This window comes from Bombus impatiens, unplaced genomic scaffold (genome assembly GCF_000188095.3).
Source record: "Bombus impatiens unplaced genomic scaffold, BIMP_2.2 scf_0442, whole genome shotgun sequence".
Taxonomy (NCBI): Eukaryota; Metazoa; Arthropoda; class Insecta; order Hymenoptera; family Apidae; genus Bombus; species Bombus impatiens.
The window spans coordinates 1,008,127-1,033,204 of NT_176861.1; the positions used below are offsets into that span (position 1 = coordinate 1,008,127).

The window sequence follows — 25,078 nt, forward strand, 5'->3', positions numbered from 1 at the left end:
CAATTGTACCATATAAAAGTCATCTTCCATTGGATAGGGTTTCATAGGGTTTCATTCGCCTCTAGCCACGCCGATAAAGTAAGATTTAAGAAGATCAGAAGAGATCAAGATTATCTGCTTTTTCTTTTTCTACGCGGAGGATACCTTTAAGAGATACGGTGGACCTCTTGGGGAAGTCGAGTGAACTAATTAAAAGATAATGATGCTTTTCATCTTGCTCATTATCCTCCGGTAGTTAACTCGGTGGAACTCCAGTTCGAATACAACAGGTGCAAGAGTCTCTATACAAAATATAAATTTCGTCCACGATTTTGTACAGAAAATAGCGTTCGCAAATAGCGTGTTACTCTTTTGCACTTTGATAAATATTCTTGACAACGACCGGCAAAGTTTTGCAGAAAGTTGTTAATTTACCGATACGGTCGCCATCCTCGTATTTGCATATTTTACTAGCGAAACCGACGAAAAAAGAATTTCCGCGTTGTCGGTGTGGCCGATAGTGGAGTAAAAAAAAAAAAAAAAAAAAAGAGTCAAGGCGAAAAGGTTCTCATGGGCTGAATAACTAATTACGATGAGTAATCGAGTATTTTTTATTTCTCGGTGAATTTATGCAGAATACAGTACTAATTATACACGACGTGTATTTATACTTTATATTTTGTATTTATATTAATATATATTCTCCCGTACCATATCTTTGTTTCACTTAAACGTTATTACTTAATTACATCACATCAAACGGACACGGTGCTGTATGGTTTCTTTTATCGATTATGTACACATCTGTTGCGGTTAATTGTGCCGATTAAACGAACGTTGAACGGAGGAACGACGAACGAAAAAACTGGAGGAAGGAATAAAAAGCGTACAATATTCGTTCGATTCCCATATTTTCTCCACATAATGTATGTTTAATCGATTGTATTATCGATTATACAAGGTTTCTTTATGAAAACCAATGGAAATCGAACTTTTGCACACTTTGGGGCTTAAGTGGTGCTCTTTTATGCGCACATCCGGTGTACGTGTACATTGTATGTATGCGTGTGAGTGTTTATGTACGTGTATCTTTGAGTTAGCTTATCTTATGAATTACGATTATTGGTCGAATATTGTTGTTCCAAGCCTCTTTGCCGTGCAATATCGATCCTTCTCTCGCGACCTGCTGTACACGAGCCACGTGTCGCGTTCAGGCTATTATATTTTTTTCTTCTCTGTTTTCTTTACGCTTCTTTTTATATTTTATTTACTAGGTACACCTAGAGCAAAGCGTTACAATAGGTTATACGTATCAAGTACGCGTTACGCGGCTCTTAGTTTTATGTTTTGAATCGTAAGGTGGCCTTGATACGTATTTGTTTTCACTGTTCTACTAGGAAAGGCCAGTATTTGTTTGAAAAAAGTTAGACGATTAAGGTGAGACTGAGCGACGCGAGCGAATACGCGAATACGAATGACGTTGAAGAGGACTCGTTTTAACGAGAGTTCGAAGAGCTCGATAGAGAAACGTGCATGCGATAACTTGACGAAAGAACGAGATGGATTTTTGTAGGATAAATTTAGGCGGGAAGTCTTAACGCGGAGATATGGTTGTATCGCGGTGAAATAAGTTGATCTGAACTGGAAGAAAGTATTGAGAAATTCTTAGCAGGTGGTATCATAATTTATGAAACTAAGTAGGTATGGAATGTTCAGCTGCGGTAAGTAAATAAATAATTTTGTAAAATTATGCTGGAATTTTAGAATTGATTGCTAGAAATTGAAACAGCTGTTAGCAAAACGTACATCGTATTCGTCATAATGTAAATTCAATTTCATCGAAGATTTGATTCAAGATATAGATAATAAATATTCGAAGTGTATCGACGAATCGAGCTTGAAATTGTAACCAACGAAATATTAATTTCGTTACAAATTTTCTTATTAAAACGCATTAACCTTCGAAACATTACGCACATTTCAGAGAAAACGAAATACAATGGCTGTTAATGTTCGATAGAATTAATTCCCCTTGCGATAATTTCTGTATCGAGCTCTCTCCATCTTAAACTACGTGTTTTACCATTATTATTCAATTTTGCACGATCATAATTTGTTTATCGTGGTACTACGATCAACCAAAAATCAAAAGCATCGAGTAGACAGCATACAATGCGTACCTACTTAACATAGCGTTTTCGCTCGCGCGTTTCCTATTGAAATATTCTCTTGGTACGAGCATGGTTCCAAATGTACTGTCTCTTTTTTGTTTTTTTTTTTCTTTTTTGTTTCTCTTTAAATTCTATCACGCGTTTTGGCCCCTCGTCCGCTGCAGTAAGGAAAATGAACTTTCGTGCTGAGCACGTAACGCAAAAGTGGCAAGTGCGTGGTCGCGTTCGCGTCGCGACGAATGCGAGCATGCAAACACATTAAAATCGCTCGAACAGCGTGCTTGGCTTTCGAAACGACCCGCTGCAACGAATTCGAACCTCGTGCACAGTCTTACTTGGGAAATCGCCCTAAAGAAAAAAACACGCGAATGTTCCTTTGTTGCGTTGCGAACAGGCAACTGATCTCGCCCACGATTTGTTCCACGTATGTACAATTAACTTACTCGCACATGAAGGAGATACGGGTCGTGTTCCTGGAACATGTTACATTTCTTTCTTTTGACGGCCATTAGTTTTAATTGCTTGGATGAGATTTAAATCTTTCGTTTCTTTTTACCCATACGGTCATAAGAGAAAACTTTATGAAAAAGCTTCGAGAAAGTTTTTAAATTAAAGCGTTTTCGCTTGGCTTGAAATATATTTATAGTGGGATATATATAGTTCGTAAGACTTCATCGTTTATCATCACGTTTGAATAGAAAGAGATCGAAATTTTCAATTCAATTGTAACGTGCACTAGTTCAACTATCTTAGATGCAATTCTGTACAAGCACTTTCAGTTGTAAATTTCAAAAATCATTTGTAAGAATTGTAAAGCAGGTACATTTTCAGAAATTACGTACGATTAGTTCCATATCGTCGAATTCGATTATTTTTCATTGGTACAAGCTATCTTGAATAATTTAGATCATAGTATCCGAGAAATTCAGCAGAATGCGATGCGATATCTCATCCGTACCAAGCAGCATCAAATTCTACGCCAATGAAACACGACACGTACGCGAAGGAGAGAAATCAAATAAATACAGGACGGATATGTTTAATCTTCGAGCGAAAGACTTTGTCCTATGCATTCTCTATGTTCCTTACAAATGTACGCGCGCTGAAGGTTCCTCCGTTTATTAAATCCTATAATGCAGTTCACATCGCATTACGTCGTTCTCGACGAACGTTGTGAGCCTCGATTTCAAAGGATTCTTCTCTTCGCTTATCGTTCAATCGATCAAAGTTAACAGGATAAAACGATGCGATTCCCCGATATGTTCGATCGAACGTACAAACTAGACGCGTTCGTAATTACCAGTTCGCGTTTCTCGCGACATTGCGCTTGAAATGTGCAGAAACACACCTACTCCGTCCCTTTCTCGTTTATGTATGTATGTACATGTACACGAAACATAGCACACGTTAAGTAAACGCTAGTGATATCCCTTTTACATTACATTTACATACATTAAAGCTGCACCTTTACGTGTATACGAATACACATCTAATGTAAGTATGTACAACGACGTTACACCCCTATGAATCTAACTCACACAGCTAGATTTAAGTCCGATTCTTCCTGATTCGATGCTCGTCCGTTCTCGTTTCGTTCGTTTCCTTCGATCGCCGATTTCTACTCGTTACGCTTCTTTTATCCGATTATCGCGTTTAAAAATCGGTTCTTTCATCCAATTTCATCGATTCTCTTATTTTTCGTTAAGCGTCGGTCGTTTTATTTATTATTTACCCATTAGACGCCACGTGGTTTCTTAATGGTGTTCGATTTTTCAGTCGTTTATATCGTGTAAATTTCACTAGAACTTGTATTTTTTCCTTTTTTTCCAAATTTCTCGAGTAAAGCGTAAGTAAATATCAGAGATTGAAGCAAAGATTGAAAAATGCTAAGAAGCTCCTCGACGCGGTTAACTTGTGAAACACGATCCGATTAATCAATTTTAGTTAACAAGGCGTTTCAAGCTGTACAGATAATTAATCAATGTATGGAATAATATGAAAGTTACTTTAAAAGAGAAATATTCCAGAAGTCGAATCGAAGCAGCGATCTGTCTCGAATCTCGAACGAAACTCTCAGCAATTTCGTAAGGGATCCTAAGTTTCTCGGAAACTTTATAAGTGCAAACTCACGAGTCAATCGAACTGGAGAAATCGGACCTTCTTGGAAAAGAAGCAACTTTTCGCCTTTCTCCGTGCCAATCGGCCGGTCGAAGTTTCGAGAAGGCAAGTGTAAGCTTTTCTAGTCGCGGGAACCTGACGCGTATTGCGCGAGCGTATCGAAGATTGGGCTCAGCGCAGCCCGAAGGCTTTTAACTTCGCGACATCCCGTCGAGAAGAATGTCAGGTTCTCCTCGTATGAAGTTCGCTTGGAATTCGACACTTGTGCGACAGCCAGCCTGCGTCTATCAATTCTACAAGCTTCGTACTATTATCTCGATCAAGTTATTTGTGGTAAAGCTATGAAAAATATGTTTTGCTCAAATATTAGGGTGTCTTTGGCGTAAGAACTAGCAGAGTAGTGAAAATGATCGGATCGTAATTTTTCACGATAGTTTTATACATAGATCTAAAATGATTTATTTTGAAGGATTTCAATGATTTTTGATAAAGTGGTCTTTCTGCGTTATATCTATCTTTATACAGGGTGGTTGGTAACTGGTGGTACAAGCGGAAAGGGGGTGATTCTAAGCGAAGAAAGAAGTCGGAAATATAGAATAAAATTTTTTTTATTTTTTTTTTAATTTTTCCATCGAGGCAACGATCTACAGTGAGATCCGTTGTAACGTGCCGCACGCGTACCGAACGGAAATTCAAAATCGATTTTCTCGAAAACAAAGCCTCAAACGAAAAATTTTTATTCTATATTTTCGACTTCTTTTTTCGCGTAGAATCACCCCCTTTCCGCTTGTACCACCAGTTACCAACCACCCTGTATAAAGATAGATATAACGCAGGCATGTTGATTTGCTTGGTACGAGTTTTATACTTTAGCTATTGGTAGTTCCAGCGTTAAAAATATTACGTATTTGTAAAAAAGAAAAAGAAAATTCTTCCTTATGATGACTTGGTCATTAGCGAAGAGAATTTACATATAACACGATTAGAATTAGATTTATATATTAATAAATCGAATCTCGATTAGAGATTTCATCGTATCCTTTAAATCCACGAAGTACAAAGAAGGAAATGTATGCCATTAGAATTAGCGCGAGCAGCCTCCTAAGCTTTTTTTACCCTTTTTATTTTTTTTTTATTTGAATAGATGATCTGAACATAACTCGAGTAGCATGATCGATGTTACGTAATATTTCTCAGATACCCTAATGTTATACGCAAAACACTCGCACTTACAAATCTACGGATGTTCGTGAGTTTAAGTCAGGGTTTATAGTATCCTTAAAAAAATTCAATAAATTAGAAATTTCAAAGATTTTGTAAAAAAAGATGAAAATAGCAAATAATTTTTATTTCATGCCTCCCTATAAACGTAGAATATTATTTACGAACAAGAGATTGGCTCAGTGCTCGTAGCAAATGATCGGTACATTAAGAAACTATGAATTTCAAGGATTTTATGAGAAACGAGGATTATGAGCAGTTATTAGTTAGTATAGCTCGTTCAATGATCGAATTCAATATTATTTCTTTTCTTCCCTCAAAGATGAAAGTCTTCGTTCCTATGAAAAAACGTATGCTCTTAGTTATACACTAATTGTAAGAAAAAACAGGTACGGACAAAGACAGCGCTCCAATGGTGAAACGCTATGAAAAACCCGTCGACGTGTTGATGTTAGCGTCCTTTCACACGCGCTACCACTTCATCGCGAACAGACAATTGTGCTTCTAATTGTAAGTACGTTTACGATCTTCTCTTTCTCTTTTCTTTTCTTTATATATGTATGTTTGTTTGCTGCATGTGTAGATGTATGTGTGTGTCAACGTGTACTTGATTTTTGCCGCCTATTGCAGCTGGTAACTTTAGGCTACGCTTACGATGGAAACTCGACCAACTATATTTCTACGTTTTGATAGTAATATTTACGCGTAAAGTAAGCTGAGAAAGTAACGCCTTAATCGCTTGCTCGCTTCTTCTTTTCCTTATAATCCAACATGTAACTACTAAACTGCTTTAAATTTGTCAGTATAGGTTTCTTGTTTTCATTACAGAATCGCATCGTACAGTTAGTTATAATCCTAACAATTTTCTAATTTTAATTATACGTTTGTTCAGGAGTAAAATTACATTGACACGATGTTTTTGATGAGCGTTACGCACTATCTTCGATCAAGAGATAGTACAAACTACTTGTATGATGATGCAACAAAAATCGCAAAGATATCGTTTGTTAAAAGCTGATGTGACTAAGCGACAACACACGATCCTCGAATAGTATGCTAATTTTATAAAGAACGTACAAGTCATACCATTGTGTATTATAATTCAACTATGACCTACATTTACTGAATTTTTCATCGATCGAAAGTCAACAATTAATCTTCGTTCTCATTGAGCAATTGCGAAGGAATGTTCCCTTTATTGACCCCTTTTTAATGTAAATTTTTCAAGAATTCACGAATGATATTTGTGTACTTTAAACTTTTAAGAAAATACGACGAGCGACACTCACACAAACGAAACAAAAAGATCTTGAGCCATCTTCTTAAAATTTGAATTTCTTTCGATGACGATTTACCTTTAGTATCACCGTGTTTGACGATCGAACATCGTTGGTTAAGGCGTCACTTTCAAAGCTTAAAAGCTACGAAAAGACCGCGACCTGCTCGACAGTAGCGTAGCGTAAGAAAAATCCCGCGAAGCTTCTGTTGTATTTACAAATCGCGAAGATTTCTCGGCAACGAAAGAGCGAGAATAAGAGCAAGGACTGTCGATGGCATCGATTATGCAAAGGCTACGTTCGACCGCGAGAAAAATCAAGACGAGAAATTGAAGACGCGTACAGACATCGATAATTTTTGGTCGATCGATAAAAAGGTGGAGTGATCGTCGAAATACAGCGAAATCGGTGAAGAATTGTTTGTAGTGTGGTGAACAAACGGTATAAATAGTCGTGGGAGTATTCTTTTTAATCGTACACTTGACCTTTCGCGCGTTCGCTCGATCGTCGAGGGAGATCACTTTCTTGGCGACGCGCGATTCGTTTAGACGTGTCACTGAGACAGACACAACGCGGTGGATATTCTGCTGTGTGTGGAATCACGAGCTTCTTCGTAGCCTAAAATTACATATCTTCTTGAAAAATAGAACGGCCCGCTGGATTTTTCATTCCTCGGACGCTGGCTGCGTCGTGTCGCTGTCCTCGCGGCTCTCGCTGCTCGCCTTTTGCTCTTGCTCCTTCTGCGCTTGCTCCTTCTGCGCTTGTTCCTTTTGCGCTCTTGCCTCGGCGTCTGTTGACAAGTAAAATAACAAATAAAATGATATAGTAATGATAAATTTGATTTATTTCAGTAAGGATATAAAAGGTCGCTGTTTGTTTTTATCCTACCACATGTATCTCTATTTCTATTTCTTTCTCGACCTCAAATTAAACAGAAAAGAAAGAAAGAATAATATTTACTGAATACACGAATGATATTTACATGAATAGATATTTACTGAGTATTTATCGAGACACCAATCTTACGAGATATGTGTTTGCGGAAGATCTATTACTATTGATATACTATGAATGTTTACGAGAAATTTAAACGTGACAAATTTTCACATCACACATAGCGCGCGTAAGTATACAAAATACTCAAAGTAAATTACTCGTTATAATATTTGTCTTTAAGAGGAAACCTCTTCTTTCCTTTACGTTCATAAAATTACAAAGCTCCACGAAGGAATTTTAATGATTAATATTTGAAAATACACAAGAGAGCCTAATTCTCCGTGTCCTGATATCGTGGCCGCTCTTTTCCTCAGAAATGTAAAAATAATCTTGATGAAGATACCTCGAACAGCTTGTTCCTTCCAAATTTTCTTGTTGTCACCGAGGCAAGGAATCCAAGGTTTACCGATCTTGAATCTCTTGCTTTCTCCAACGGATCCTATGAATTATTCGTCATTTGAATAGATTTCACAGAGTGGGGCAAGTGAAACGCATTAAAGCGTGACATAGATAGGCTTTCGCTCACCGTCGTTCGATTCGTCCACATTCTCCTTTATATTCAACGGAGCGAGAACCGTCTCCAACATGTCGCTGCACACCTGCATGCTGGGCTCGACGATAAACTCGATGAATCCTATTTGCGATTCAGCTACCAGGGTATTGTTACGGTCGCATAGCGGAGAAAACGGCAAGCCGAGAGCATTCTCTTTATCCCCCTGCCGGAAGAACTCTTCCAATAGTTGCATTGTCCATCTGAGTGGAAAGAAACAACGTCATCGTTTTTTATTTGCCCGGCTTTAAAATTTTATTCGATACGTCTTCCCTCGTAAATAACGGCGAATTGCAAGGGAATTTTCAAGAAAGCGACTGTGTATTTACTTAACACGTTGACTGTCGCGATGGTCATCCACGTTAAGTATTAAGTTTCTTAGAATGATTAAAGTAAGATAATTTTCATGGAGTAAACAATTTTCGACAATATAAATGATTTAAATAACATTGTTAGAAAAGATCGAATTTGTAAAACAAGTAACGTGAAACTAAGTTTTAAATGTTTGCAATTGAAAGTAGTAACTGGTGTTTTTTACAGTCGAATATTAGGCAACGCTAGAACGTTTGAAAATAAAAAATGTTTTTCATTCTATCCTCTGAAATTTAGAAAATAATTCTTGAATTGGATACTAGAGAAAAAATTAAACTTCCCATTATCTATTGGAAGTTCTTGGTAAAGAAAATTTGTAAATACCATTTTAAATAACAAATTGTGTAAGAGATAGGGAAAAAGAAGCACTTTTCTGTCATTGATAACGAAGAAATAAAATTTAATTGAATTGGGTACACTTATCTCTGTCATTATAATGTTTTGTACATAATAGATTTTGTACGTCATTGCAGGGAAAGAATTTTTTGCACAACAATCGTTCAGTTGCTTACAATAGGAGTAAAAGTTCTACCTGTGATGAAGATCCCATCTTTTGGCCGGATGCGAGATGTCGCAACAATGGAGAACCAGACTGACAGCTTTGCTTTTGTCAACGCTAGGCTCCGCCAAGCTCAGAATGTTTTTCATGTTTTTCAGTTGTTGGAAATGAAAGCTCATGTCGGTTGCGAGTACCATGTCGATCACCAACGAACGAAATTCTCGGAATTCCTCCCTCGATAGATTTTGTAATATATTGCATTCATCTTCCCTCAATATCCTGAAATATATCTTGATAAACTTATCTGTCTTTTAAATTATTTTTGATATCATTAGCTGACCTTCCAGCTGCAGCAAAATTCCATTACTTTTCTTAATTTCTATGAGAATTCTAATCCATTTTAATTCATTTTTTTTTTTTTTTTACAAAAATTCATCGATATTGCAAGAAAATAAATAATTGAATGTTTAAGCTGTTTTCTGAGTAATTTGAGTTATGTAACAAATTTGCAACAACCAAAATGTTGTTCCCACAAAAAGAAATATATACGATACAGAACTATTTGTTGGAACAAAATTTTAATTAATGGTTAATTAAATTTATTTATCTAAACGTGAACTGCTATTATGTGAACGATAGATAATTGGTAGCGTGGAAAATTGGTGATCTCCTATTACATAAACTGCAATTGTATAAATTGTTTACCGAGCGACGAGTTTAGATAACTGCAGTTTTATTGTAATAGCCCCGATAAAAAAGATTTAGATGCATATTTCTGAAGCTAGAAGACCATAAAATACAATTTCGGAATAATGTCGCGTTTATTAAGATTTGAGTACATTAGAAAATATATTATGATATTCAAACCTCTATAACGTTATCAACAGCGATTAAATATATCCTCTCCTTTAAAATACACTTTTAAAATAATTAAAACACGTTTCATAATTCTCTCTCCGTATTCCATTAATCGTTTAAATTTTTATATCAATAGCCATAGAATACAAATAAAAACATATCAATGTGAACCCTCTTGCGTTATTGACGCAATATTATTAATAAAATTTTACAAATCACAGTTTACGTAATTTACAGGTAACAAGAACTACCCTTACATTACAGTGATATAGTTAACGAAGAAAAATTACATTTCACAAATTACAAGTTATTTTAGTATTTTATTTAGTAAAAAGTTACGAGATTGTAAAAGAGAAATCTATAATGTACAAGTTGTAACTTGTCAATTCTTAGCTAATACGGTAGAGCCTCTCTCCGCCCCATATTCGAACATCCCTTATCCGAATACCCTAATATCCGGACACAATATTTCCCAGTAAATGAACGGTTTGTTCCGTTTCAAATATTTGCACATTTTATTAGTGCTCACATGCAATGTATACTTTGCTTTATTCGATTGATTGAATTCTGGTTATAAGGATGCGATATGAAAGTAATACGACAAATAAAACGAAATACGGCACGATTAAAAACACGAAGGTGCTGTAAATGCAACGGAATTAATAAAAATACATGGCGTTGGAAAAACCACAGTTACGGATATTACGAAACAAAAATTGGAATTTATCTAAAGCACGTAGTCCTCTGATGCTGGCAACGGTAGAAGAAGCTTAGATATACTGGCGTAATGAAACAGTTTCATTACGATAAGGACGATAATAGCAACGATTTTACATAAATGGAAACGGCAAACGAAAGTGGCGATGAAAAGCTGACTTCTCGTGCAAAAGCGTTCGTGATATTCGAAAAGGAGTTTCGATGATTCGAAGTACAAGATGAACGTAACTCTATGCGATTATTTATAACGAGAAAATTACGTGACTTGGCTGTCGAAAAGAGGAGGAATTCACAAACGTCTAAAGATACTAATCTTAATTTACCATTAATCTTAATTTGCATTTGAATCAATGAAATTTCAAACGAAAGAACCGATTGTTACATTATCCGAAAATTCGGATTCTATTAGATTCTATCGTCCAAACAGATTTGGCTCCCTGTTATTTCGGACAAGGGAGGCTTTACCGTATTATCGGTTGGTAAATCATAATTCAAGAGAATCAAATATCAAATTATACATGAATATCGATAAACCGCGTAACACCATAGGACATGTCAAACTTCACGCAAATCGATCAGCATAAAGCATCCGGTGGAATTTAAACCGCAAAGCGTTAACGTTTCGCACTTCGTGTCGTGCATCAATTACAATTTCGTCGAATGGCAAGATTTACGTGTGAGAGGAGGACGGTTGTTCGCGGTATAACGGGGCACAAATTACAACGAAAATGGCCGACAATCATCAAGGGATCGAACATACACACGGGACCAACGTTTTCCGCGTACGTACCGGAAACTCGCGGAGATGTGGTGATTTTCCAGGACGGCTCGATCGTTGTAGAGTAGAGCCGTATCGCTACCGGACATTACGTGGAAATTGTTTGTGGTCCCAGTGTGCTCGTAGTCGTGAATAATCGCCGCAACCAGCGTGGCGAAAATCTCCAGGTCGGTCAGCCAATTCTGCAAACAAGCAAGCGTTTCGACTGTTCGCGCGCGTGTAATCCGTGGCAAATGAACAATTTTCCTAGAAAGTGATCTGAAAATCGTTATCGAGGATATCGAGCGAAAGCGAAATTTGTTTCTCACCCTCCGCAAACCTCGATTTATTCGTTTTGCGCGCAAATTCTCGAGTGACTCGCGCGTCAAGCGGCACAAGTGCCAGCTAACTTTTAAACTAGAAACAGCTCGATGTAGTGGTAGTCTGGTTCGAGAACTCAACGGGGGTGGGAAACTAGTGGGTGAAGTGGTTTTCTCCGTTCGAGCGTGAATTGGCTCGGATTTTCAACTTCTGATTAGTTACGTTTGATTTTTGTTAGGTCCAGTGTGGAATGCTGTTTACGATAAACCACTTGAAGTAAGTTTGCAATGTCGCGATTTCTAATTAAATAATTCCACATATTGCTACTTTGCTTTCATAGTGGCGCAACCGATAAATTTACTCTTCTCACGTACAAAGTTTACATTATGTTTGTACTTTTATCGTGTGAACTCTTGTAATTCCGCCCCAGTTTTACGTCAGAGGACAATCTTATTACTTATATCGTTATCAACATGGCCTTACTTTTACAGAAACACTGGCTCATCATCGGTTGTTTCGTGATCGGTTATACTACTTTCGCAAATAGTGGCATAGTTTGTATTAAGTCAGCCTTATAGCGTCGTTGGTATGGCTCACGAAAATTTCTTTATAAATTTTAAAATGTCTTTTTCCTAAAATTTACGTTTTTTGAATTCTGTCGATATCAAAGCAAAGTAGCGATATCGAATTTCCTTCTTACAAGACTGTCGAAAACTGTTTCATTTCATATTGAAATATTCATCTCGAACGATATATTAAATAATAATAATAATTCATCTTCGTTTTTAAATAATTCACATTGGTTCAACTAATAGTTATCTAAGTTATTTTCATCGCAATTTAAATGCCAATATACCTACTCGCGATATAATGATAAACAATGGAATGTCGTTAAGTCACTGATACACTTTTTAATTGATCGACTTACCATAAGTCCTACTTGACACAAAATATAGTGCATAGTCTGTGCGACATCAGCTGCGTGAAGATTATTATGATACGGATTTCGATGCCTGCAGTAACCCTCTTCGACTCTTCCCAAGAAGCACTCCAACACTGTTGCAGGGACTTTAAATTTGTGGATCATGCCGTATCGATTCAATAGATCATAGCCGAGATATTTCACTGGAGCTCCCATTGCGGCTTCGTTTAACGAAAATACGTCAAAGGACCAATCGTCTAAAGTCTTAAACAGAGATATATGTAAATTTCACTGGGTATTTCCGGCACAAAAATAAATATCATCTACCAGATCGTGGTAACGACATAAAAGTTCAGACTTCTTCCAGAGACAAGCGACCTATAGCTATGATCAGCTTCAGGATGCTATGAAGCTGTCAAATTTCGTACTCTATATTTATGTATTATATCTCAAATATTTAACGGCTTGTCTGAATTTCTCTTGTGTTACACCGTGAAAGTATTATACTATCTATATACGCTTCAGCAAATGACTAATTTGAGCACGTAGCAAAGAAAAATTAAAACACTGGAGTAATACAATATGGTAGAAAATTTTAGAATCTATCGGTGTCTCTTCAAAAACGCTACTTTCTGCCCAAAGACGCGTTATAAAATCAAAAATCAAAACTCGCTAGAAAATAAAAAGTCAATTTCATACAAAAATCTACCGTTCGAAGCTGTAAAAAAAGATCCCTAAACGAGGTTACGTGTTAGAAAAAGTACGAACAAAAGTCTGTACAAGTGTGTGAAAGTCTTGACAAATCTGGCTTCATCGTCGATCATGTTTGCGCGCAAATTTCGCACGACAGGCGTCGGATAAAGCTCGTATCGAATGCACCCGGCATACCTTGAGCACTCTAACCACTTCCGGCGGGAACTGCATGAACGCGATGTTGGTGACCCGCCTGTAAATCCGATCGACGAAGATTCCTGCCCTGATGGCGTGCGCGACCGAGCGGAACTTTGGCTTCTCGTCTGCCTTCCGCCTCGTGGTCGCAAGCTGTCTGGTAAAGGTCGAAGCCAGCCATTCGCGAACTTCCGGTGGCACTGCATCCGGCTGTACCTCCGACAGTTCGTCGTCCTCGTCCGCTAGCCGCCTAAGGAAAATGTTTCTGATTGAGTGATACGCGGCGAGACTAGAGACGATCGCGAAACAACTTGGAATCACAGTGGACAACTCCTACCTTCCCTACAATTTCTTTTTCTTTTTCTTTTTTTTTTTTTTAATCTTTCATAAGAGAACAGAGAGTAGGCTTACGCTCGAACATCCGCTAATAATCGCTTTTGCTAGTAATTCCTACCTTTTCTTAATTCTTTTTGTCTTTTTTCTTAATTTCTGCGTAATTTGCTAGATACCAATCTATTTTTGTGGTTTCGGTATTTTATTTAATTATCTTTCTCTTTTTTCGTTTGGCGAATTTTTACCGTCTACCGTGTACCTTTCCCTTTTGCCATTTCTGGTTCTTTATCGTATGTGTCATTCGAGTGGCTTTAATAAGAAAGGGGAAATAAGAAACACGTACGATTGGATTATTATAAAGGATACGACCATTCGCGGACTTTGTCAAGGAGCAAAGAAACAGCAAATGGTAGTCGTAGCTTACGCTTATCTCTGCTTCGGATCGTGACGGGACGCTTGCTCGACAGGGTGCGTGTGAAGCTGTGAATGACACAATTTTTCTTTTTCTTTTATTTCCTTTTTATTTTTTATTTTGTTACAGGGCGTTAGATATACACCGAGCATCGTGGTTTGCAGTCTTTGATTATGATGCAATGTTTTATCCCCTGGATACCTCTATCGGTTTTATCGTACTTTTGGAAACTACTGTTAGAGAGATTTTATGGCTTTTTTTTAGGTTTTATGTTTTTTTGTTACTCTTTTTTTTCGTAATGTGCCTACAAACGAACTGAAAAGATATTAGTTTTTGCTGTCATACTTTTGCCCGTGCTTGATATTGATTGAGGAAGATCGATGCGACAACGAATTATTCCGTGACGATAGACATTGGATTTTTAGCGAATATTCATTGGACAATGTAAGCTGGGAGTATTGTTTCATGGACAAAGTGTTCTTTAGATACAACTTGGAACTCTAATTTTCAAATTCGAGGTTATAATGGGATTTACATTGAAAGCAGATATAATACGGTTTCACGTCTCTATTATTACGAACGATTTATTATTCTTACAGAATCTGGATCAATGAATCTAGATTGTTATCTCGCTCTTGGATATTATGGTAGCGTTATTATTAAAACGAAAGTGTGCTTAATTGTACCAAGGATTTGCCTCTAAGGTTGTAGATCTATTCCCTTCTATTTATTCTCTTCCAAAAGTGATCCAAATTATTTATACATAATTCTAGAGTTTGTTCTGAATAATACAGTCGAAACTGTTTGAATAGTTAAGTAGAATAGAGAAAATGTGCAGCGAGGAAAAAGACGGTAGTATGCGAAAGCGGTTCAAGCAAACACACTAGTGTTTCAAAGTGGCTAAAAATATGCTATGTATAGTGATAAATTTTTAATGAAGCGGCGACGTGAATCCGTGTAAATTGAGCAATGTACGGTATTAATGAAACTTCTGCGTCTGAATATCGATGACGATGTGTTTCTGCATCGACTGCATTAGGAATCTAACCTTCGGAATCTTACTCGTTTTATTTAAAGCATAAGAAGTTTTCTTCAACGTCAAAAACAGCAAGGGAACTATAGGAATTAGAAAGTCCTCGCAAGTTTTTATAAGTTACTGGTGCTATATACAGTGGGTCGTTAATGTCTTTAATACTTTTAAGAGGGAGCTCGGTAAAGTTAATAGGAACTGTGATGGAATCTTCTCCAAAGAATATAACACTGAACAGAGAGGAATTATGTTTGATAAAGGAATAAGAGTTCTGTCGCGTTTAATAACGGAAAAATTCCTTGATTAAAATACAATTTCTATTAAATCGATGCAACATTTTAAAATATCAATTTGAAAACAATATTTTACGAATTTATATCCTAAATAATAGAATTTATTCCCCCGCCACGGTACGTTGATTTTTGTTTCGTTGTTCTAAGATTATCGTTGTAGTGGGTGCATATATCGACGAATCGACATTCTGACGAACTAAATACGTCAATGTAATCAAATATGTACGTATATGGGTTTTTATTAGTGTATCGCAGTCTTTAGCTGCTTCGTTTATCAGAATATCGGTTCGTTCGAATAATGTTGGATCCATCGTAACGATACAGTTCATTATAATCATGACTTGCAATAATCTTTCTGCCTAAATTGCGTTATTCATTGCTGGATAATGAAATTGACGCAATCTGTGCAGATGTAACGTTGCAATTAAAATTCGAAGAAACATCGCAAAGTATATAAAGCAATATTTTGTTGAAAGAAATTTTTGTACTTCGAAACGATCGAGCTCCGTAAAAGGTTTTAATTTATTAAGCACACTAGAAACACTCACTCGATTTCTCGTTAGGTTCAAGTATCAACGATAAAAGGAAAATCGCGGGAAAATATATCGAACGCAAACTCGTTACTGCCTTGAAAGAAAAAAAACAATCTTCCAATTCAGTGTTTCATTTTTTAGAGTGCTGATTCCCATTACTTTTGCGTCGGTTCGATACAAATCTTTTCGTATTAAATAAATACCGATGCTGTTGTCTAAGATCGAACAAAACTATGGAATTTCCTACTGCTGTGGTCATTAGAAAAATACGACGAACGGAACGTCATATTGCACGGTATCGACGCGTGAAAACTTTGGAATAATAAAATATCGATTTATCAATACTGGTAACATTTATCGCGTAAAGGTTTTCTACGATAGTTCGAAATATTACGATCAAAAAATATTTACATTTGATCGAATAGGGAAACAGTTCCTTTATCAGATACGATTAATTGGCACATTCATGCGTACTATAATTTAACATGAACAAGTTGGTAATCGTGTAATTTGGTAAAAATGGTAATTTCTTGTGATATTAAAGCTTTTGGCGAGTGTATTTATATTACGTGAGCGATTGTTACTAAAACAAGACAAATAGTGATGGATGAGGATTCATGCAGAATATGGATCATGGCTGTGTTTTAATAGTTATTGAAAGGGCGACGGTGAAACTACTATTTATTTTGTAATATCTAATTTTTATACGTACTTCGAATGTAATTTTTTGGCGAATGCTAGACTAATTACTGTTATTATTATCGTCAAATCATTTTGATATTACTTTTAGGAAATTTCTGTGATACGGTATAAATATATTTATACTACAATCATTTTTAAAACAAATCTGACATTAATCTTTAAATATTCTACCAATCGGGAATACGAAATATTTTGTAGTAGAAATAAAAACATTAATGGAAATTTTCTTTCAAATTCTAAAAAATCGCGAACTTGAGAAACGTAGGTATCGAGGAAGATATTAGAAAATAAATGGAACGGCGCTTTAACCGAGTTCTCGAACGAACTATTCAATTTATCCAGAGAATGGCGTCGTGTCACCCTTTCAAACGCGTTCTTACCGCGAGTTTTGAAGATTGCCGTGTCTCCGCGCTACGAGAAACGCAAAAGAAACGTGACGAAACGAAAAGACGTGTCTGACAGCGATGCACACCGTGAACGTGAATGAAATCTTAGCGATTTCTTGTATTCAAACATTTGAACGAACCTACGTCGTATACCCTGACGGCGAGTAGCGGTTGACTCCACACGCTCGGCGTCTCTATAATTCGAAACATGAAGAAAAAAACGTGTGTCACATTAAACGATAGATCACATTCATCAGGCCGTATCTAAAGCACGGAACGTCCGCCTGCGTGCGTGTATATCGATACATGGAAGTAAAGTAAAGGAAGAGAGAAAATAAGAAAGAAAGATAGAAGAGTAATGGAAATAGAAGACGAAAGAGAGAGAGAGAGAAAGAAAATGACAAAAGTTTGTACAGTTCCATTCTATCAGCGACATCTCATTCTTTTCTCTCATTTTTCTTTTTTTTTTTTTCCTCTTTTTATCTCTTACGGTTGAGAAGCGCTTACACAATGTCGCGTCTCGATGACGATTCCGTCATCCAGTTCATACAGGGGACGTTCGAGCATTCCATTAAAATAGCTCGTTTCAAACGACAAGTGATTTCTCAACGCACATCACCCTATATATGTATATATAGATACACGCATGCACGTTCTCATATAGATGGGCGCAGGAAACACATACATAGAGACAGAGGGAAGAACTCGATTGTACGTATATTTTTTTTCTTTTTTTTTTTTTTTTTTTTGAGATAGCGATGCATACAGCTGGTAAACAGGCAGATATCCAAGAAGTGAGCAGGTTACACCTAGAAAGATCTAAAAACAGGCTAGAGAAGAGGGAGAGACAGGCCAGGCAGGTAGAGAGAGTCGTCATGCTGTGTTTTGATGTGTTTGACGCTCGTGATAGACCGACTTTGATCATTCGCAATCCAATTATATGTACCACGTAACCAGCGAACAGCTGTTCTTTTTGCGTCTCCGTTATAAATTTTCGAGAAGCTATTTTATACGTTTCCTGGTTCTCGCGAATGTTTGGTTAATAAAAAAAAAGTCTGAACACGATTGCAAATCGATGAGATCCTATTTACAATGATGTACGAACGAGTGTTAATTTTGATATAAAATGAAATAAATTAAAAAAATTATCGCGTCTATCGTTACTTTTTGACTGGTCTCTTTTCGATATCGAAATTTGACTGTAGGAGGTAGAACGTAATTTCTTGCATGTGTGTTTATTCAGAAAATCTAAAACTAATATGTCATCAGTTTTAACTTCGCAGCATGATATAGTTTCGCTATATAGTCGCTAGACCTATCTAAACCTAAACTTATCACATATTAACATTCGTGCATTGCAGATATGTGCAAATTGGTAAGGAACGATACGATAGTTCCGAAGATACTAAAACTTGTCTAACGATCGACACACATTAATTCCTGTGCAAAATGTCTACACTACCTATTTAGTACAAAGCCAAAACTACATATATGTTGACTAGAAGAAAACGTAGTATGTATGTATGTATATAGATCTGCGATGCAACGCTGGGGGAGCGAAATCGCATTGGAAAATCTCACACTTTAGATTTAATTATCGGGCGGTAAATTAAAAATATCTTAAACGCGAACTTCACCATTGAAATCGGTTTTCATCGAATAAACTTCTTTCCGAGAAATAAATATAATTCTATATATATTACGGGTTCTTATCTTTAGGTTCGAAAAAATAAATGAAGAATCATTGTTACGAGAACGCAAATACTACAATATAAAAATATAGTGAAAAAATCAATTACAAAAAATCAGATACTTATGAGAAATATATAAGAAACAATAATTATAACAATTAGTTATAAAGATATAATGGAAAATAATTAAAAAAGATAATTATAATACCACTAAAGAATAAAAGAGAGAAACATGAAAAAACGAAGTCAACTTCACACCCATAAGAAAATCGTTTCTCAAGATCCTTCGACCGAAGAAAAACATCCCGTGTCAGCTTTTCGCTTTCACCCCCCCTCGTTGCCTTCATTTTTCACTATCGGAGACCGGTCGATCGAATCGGTCTGGAATTCGGTATGGTTCACGGGATAAGGTTCGATTCCCCTTAGACGCTAATGATCAGAGCAGACGACGCATGATCGTGACCCTTAACAACGAGCTCCATGAGATCGAGAAAAGATGTCAACACGTGAAGGGGAGAGAACGACAGAAACATGGCGGATGTCTGGGTTGATAGGTTCTTGAAGGATGTTTGATTTTCGAAGGGTCGAAAAAGGGGGCGGGGGTAGAGGCGGTGAACAAGTCGTGTGAGGTCGGAAATGTGAATATTTCGCAACCTTGCCCATACGGGGGTGCGAAGCTTCCGTTTCTGGGTTACCACCGCGTGGCCCTGTTGTCCATCCGAGTCCAAGCCGCTCCCCAGGGATGCAGATGACAGGCTCGCACCCCTACGCGATGACCGAGTGCACTCAACCCCTCCTGAATTCACCCTGCGGTACTGCTTGTTAGTGCATGTGTCAAGTAGGGAACAGAACAGTAGAATATTACACTTTTTCTTTATTTATAATCATTAGCATTATAGCGCCGCCATACGGAGAGGACATAAGCCGACTAGCTTGGTTCGAATCGATGTCGCTATTCCCCTTGGGATACCTGTTTCTAAGAAATAATTATTACACGGTCGAGGGGTTAACAAGAATCTGGTCGCGCCGATATAGACTCTGGAAAGATCACGGTTAGGTGAATTATGTAGTTTCGAACTGTAGACTGGTGCAGACTCAAGGATTCTTCAAGCCTCTCGTCGGTCGTTGCTGCTGGAATATGTTAATCGTGATATACGCAAATATTCAAATTAAACGAGGAACGTCAGTTGAAATTGACATAGATAGGAGATTATCATGGCTGTATTTTAAATTGAGTATTTTTATATCGTAGTCGCCAGCTAGTATCGAGTTTATGGTAAGAATTCATGGATAATCTTAGTAGAAAATACGTCGCATTAAAAAATAGTTTGCACGTCGTATTATGGTTTTCTCGTCTTGTTGGATGTGTTGAAAAATTGCATAGATCGTTTAAAAAATATGCGGATGTTCCTCGACGGGAATGGCTTTCACGGTAATGTGAGCCTCAAGTTGGACTGACTGCTTTGTCGGCGTGGGTAACGCTGTTATTTTATCAATTTCGATATTTAAACGAAATGAGAAAAATGAGAAAAGAAGAGAATGAAAAAGAACGTCAGGAGTATGAAACATATTGACTTTTTATTTGACTAATATAAAGAAACAACTTCGATCTATAAATCATTGTAATGTAATAAATCAATGTAATGATAATGCGAAGTAAATATAAGCGTAAAAAGGACGATTTGGAATGTTAAAGACATATAGAACTGCGTGAGAAATACGATCACAAACAGCTCAAATAATGATACAACATTTATAAAAAGAATTGTTAAAACAGTTGTGAAAAATGATGAATATTTCGTCGACGAATGTTGAGAAATTTTTGCGATATACGGGAAAGAAAAAAAAGAAAAAATTCAATTGCCTCCTGTGAGGATTGAACTCACGACCCCTGGTTTACGAGACCAGTGCTCTACCACTGAGCTAAAGAGGCATTTCTGTTATCCTTATTGCTCGAATCCGTAGTCATAATACAATTCTATATTTTTATCAAAATTACGAATACATAGTTATTCTTATCGTTTTAAATAATATATACAATATACAAATATAATACATTACACTTACGTATTCAAAGATATAATTTATTACTTTTTCATATAATGTCGTGTTTTCAAGGGTCGTGAGTCATACAAAATATCATATATCATACAAAATCCTGATAAACATATTATTAATCGTTAGACATCAATAATAATAATTATAGCAATAATAACGAATAAATTACAAATTCGTCAATGATCGATTAATCGTGTTGCCTAGAAGTCAAATTATTAAATTTGATTAGATGAATATACTTAGGGGTAGATGTGCGCAATTTAATATGAAATTTCAAATTTTTTGATGGTACACACAAGATATAAATATAAATCTTCGCGAAGAAGTTGTGGTCTGCATGTAGCTATAACGGAAACAACTAACACGATATTATTAAAGGTGAAATTTACAGAAGAGATTATCAATTAACATTCTGAACGAAACTTACTTGGTTTCATCGAGGAAGACAGCTTCGAGTACGCGTGCCGCGTAGTGTAAATTTCGTTGAAGTAATTCTGCAGATATTTCGCCATGTTGAAGCTGCCTCAGCAAGCATCTCAATCTGTAACAGAAATTAATATTTTACGTGTTATAAATATTTGAAAATCACTATTACTATTAATAAATTTACCGTGTTATAGAAGATAAGATTTCAAACGATTATATCAATCTTCTTTTGCTCCTGATGGTCTAATTCTACTTAAGATATAATATTTTGTCACAGTAAGAGATCGTACTTAATGCATACAACGTATCGAGTAACGTATACAATAAAAAAAGGATGAAAATAATGATATCAAACACAAGTAACACGTCATAATTCGTTATATTTTGAATTCAATTCTACACAATATAAAAATCAATATTGTGATTGTGTGCGTAAATTCGTAGCTATGTTTTCAAAATATATAAGCATTTTCTAGACAAAAGCTTGAAAAAGCTTGAAAAATGTTGCGTTATTTAATATTTTGCACGAGTGGGAATAAGCTTTGAAATTCGTACTTTTGTATCATCGAAACAATGCGTAGTTATATTAACCGCGCACCATGATATTTCAGAAGAATACTGCATTCAAATGGAAAAGAGAAATTGAATTCATTTCTATTTTACATCGAAACGTACTTCGTGTATTCTAGTAATTGCGTTCTTGAAATAACGAAATAATAAAATAACGAAAAAATGTTGAAATCATCTTAAAAAGGAACTATTTTTATTTCCTTTTACTTTCCAACTTAATTCTTCTAAATTAAATCCATCAATTTCCAGGGCGCGATTTTTGTATGTTTTTTAAGTACTCAGTTAAATATTATTTTACCTCTCGATTCAATTGTTATTCTACCTGTAATGGCTTTTTACATTTTATTTCGTTTCCCATATGTATTTTGATATTTACGAACGTATGGAATTATGTAAATTGACACGAAATGATGGAACAGAAATATATGAGATACGCTTCGAAAAGGATGGAAGAACACTGGCATAGAGGAAAATAGTATCGCGGAAGCCATACCTGAGAGCAGCCTTGTCGCAAGCATCGGGGGTGTCAACGGCAGGAAGCGAGTCCGTCGTTAGATCGACATTATCAAGGATCTCATCAAGGTCCACGGACTGGCTTGACGAAAGAGTGTCAGGACTGTGCGGCGGCGGAGAACTTTCGAAACTTCCGCCGATACTCTTACTCTTACCAGAACTTCGACGTACTATCGTTAATGTGCCTTGTTCTGGAACATAAAAGACACGAATATATTAAATAATTACACGATACTGCGTACATCCCATAAAGGAAAAAATTCTACATTCGAAACGCTTGATCATCGCTGAAGGAAGATGACTTTCCTTTCTGGATCTAACACGAGCTCCGATAATGTGATTATAAAAATTTCGTTGATACTTGGTCGAACGACGACTTTTAAATATATTTTATCGCAATTTCCTACGCGTATAGAAATAGTCATATCGAAATTAATTACGTAATTCAATTATCATAATGTAATGAGACTAATTGTAAGCTATATTCCAAATGAAAAATCTATCTATTATCGATATACTTGATCGAATGAAATTTACGACTCTAACATATGTGATAAAATTTATCAAATGTGTAGATTTTGTATAGAAATTCTGATTCAATTTAAAGCATCGGAACTTTCTATGTACATCGCAAGATTTATTGAAATTTATTGCAAATGTTCGTTATTTAATCACCATGATGTTACTAACCTTATAAAGTAATCCTATAAAGGTCTTAATATACTATACAACAATCGTGTTATAGAGTCACTTACTCGATAGCTGGCCATTCCGACCAGGCGAGGAAGGGTTGTGCAATCGAGACGACGTTGTACTAGTGCAGCTTGTAGTTGCATTAACGTTTGGAGATGCACCGGGTGAGGACACTGCAATATCGTCTCTCGTGACTCTTCGATCCGGTGGAGATGCAACTGCAATTCAATGAACAAGTATAAATTACTACTAATGCAATATTAATGTAACATATATTTATTAATGTAAATTTTCATCGATTTATCGTCAATTTATAACGGTACATTTATTTCGGTTTAGTCTTCGTTTTGTTGCCTATTGATTATGTATGTAGTATTATTTCAAATGGTAACAAGAGGGAGATGCTGCTAATTTTATATAATTCAGGAATAACATACATATGTATAGTAGCCTCGATGATTTAAAGACGGGAAAAATTAATACTTTTAAAATTGAAATTTCATTTTATGATTATCGCAATATCCTTTTTCGTAGATACTATCTTTTATTTTATCATTGAACAATGAAGGATTACTTCAAGATGTTATATCGATCTATTTACTTTTTTTTCTCTTCTATAAGAGTTCATATATTATACGCTAATTATTAGAATAATTAGAAAATTTCTTGCTCATGATATTTCGATATTTGATAATACAATATTCTTATCTTAAAGCAGTTATCGCACGTACAGAAAAAGGGATAAAGTAAAATAGATTATTTAGATATCAAGTCACTAAGAAAAGAATTGAAAGTGAATGAAAGTGAATATTTACGACATTTTATTATCGGTGCGTGTATCAAGAGGAAAACGTTCTAGCAAGTCAGTGAAGATTATAATTAATGGGAATATTTCCGCGAGGAATGAATGATGATTAAGTAGAAGTAAGGATAATTCGGAGTCCATTCGAAAGCGACAAACCGTCAGGATAATTACTCTAATTGATTGATCAAACAGACGTGAAAACAACAGGTCCGCATAGCGGAATTCGGTGGAAGAGCTATCGATTCGTGCTGGATGTCTGTGGATAACAAATTAGGCCTGCAGCAGTCCAATCAATTGTGCTCGGCTTACAATGCTATCACATTGCATCTGATAGTAGTTATGGGAAAATTAGGTAGAAATATGATAGAAATTAGGGAAACTTGAGGTTTCATCATTTCCTTTGTGCATTTTTTTCTTCATTTAATTTAGAATATTTATAACTTCAAATATTTCAACGTATTTCAACATGAAAAAATACTAGATAGAACATTTTAAGAATGTTATAATGCTTTAAATCAATATAACAATTTAAAGCAATCTTTATATTATATTAGATATTTTAAATCCAGAAAACATTCTGCTATTCTTTTCATCATCGTATCTTACAATATTTTTGAATTATTACAATTGCTAGCGACATTTCACTTGTTATCTTTGATATAGAAATTATCTTAAGTGTTAAATATCCAACATGTTATATCGCATAATTTCCTGTTATACAATGTTCTTTTGTGCAATCGTGCAATGGATAACAAAGGAAATTTATCGCGCCACAAGAAATTGATAACATCATTATAACCGGATTATTTTTAGGGCTGCAAAAGAGTTACCGTATCGCAAAATAGAATCGCTTTACGCTGTTACTTTGTGCTATCAATGAAATGAAATTCTAGCGTCATTTCTAGTGATGTATTACCTGTACCTAATTAACAGTTTTACTTTTCCAGGTTCTCGTGTGGTTACTTTTATCGCGCCGGATACCTAATC

General features: G+C 36.0%; 1 protein-coding gene, 1 long non-coding RNA gene and 1 other non-coding gene across 4 annotated transcripts in view; 1 reads left to right on the forward strand and 2 right to left on the reverse strand.

Moving 5' to 3' along the window:
* Nucleotides 1-4,655: 4,655 nt before the first annotated feature.
* On the forward strand, nt 4,656-5,186 carry LOC105680916. The gene is made up of 2 exons (XR_001102368.3): nt 4,656-4,808; nt 5,105-5,186. It is a non-coding gene; the product is annotated as an uncharacterized LOC105680916 (long non-coding RNA).
* Nucleotides 5,187-5,374: 188 nt separating this feature from the next.
* The window catches only part of LOC100743073 (calcium/calmodulin-dependent 3',5'-cyclic nucleotide phosphodiesterase 1), a 96,463-nt gene continuing 76,759 nt past the window's right edge, over nt 5,375-25,078 (reverse strand). The window contains exons 2-13 of one of the 2 annotated variants that reach the window (XM_033321404.1): nt 23,349-23,504; nt 22,574-22,784; nt 21,512-21,625; nt 19,681-19,833; nt 17,476-17,529; nt 13,647-13,896; nt 12,765-13,022; nt 11,549-11,718; nt 9,217-9,462; nt 8,289-8,515; nt 8,106-8,201; nt 5,375-7,556 (exon numbers count right to left, since the gene is read on the reverse strand). In XM_033321404.1, the coding sequence (XP_033177295.1) occupies nt 7,432-7,556; nt 8,106-8,201; nt 8,289-8,515; nt 9,217-9,462; nt 11,549-11,718; nt 12,765-13,022; nt 13,647-13,896; nt 17,476-17,529; nt 19,681-19,833; nt 21,512-21,625; nt 22,574-22,784; nt 23,349-23,504 (2,060 nt within the window). In that variant the 3' untranslated portion in view covers nt 5,375-7,431. The remainder of the gene's footprint in view (nt 7,557-8,105; nt 8,202-8,288; nt 8,516-9,216; nt 9,463-11,548; nt 11,719-12,764; nt 13,023-13,646; nt 13,897-17,475; nt 17,530-19,680; nt 19,834-21,511; nt 21,626-22,573; nt 22,785-23,348; nt 23,505-25,078) is intronic. The other variant, XM_012386983.3, reaches the window with a different exon arrangement.
* Nucleotides 20,888-20,959, reverse strand: TRNAT-CGU. Its single transcript has one exon. It is a non-coding gene; the product is annotated as a tRNA-Thr (tRNA).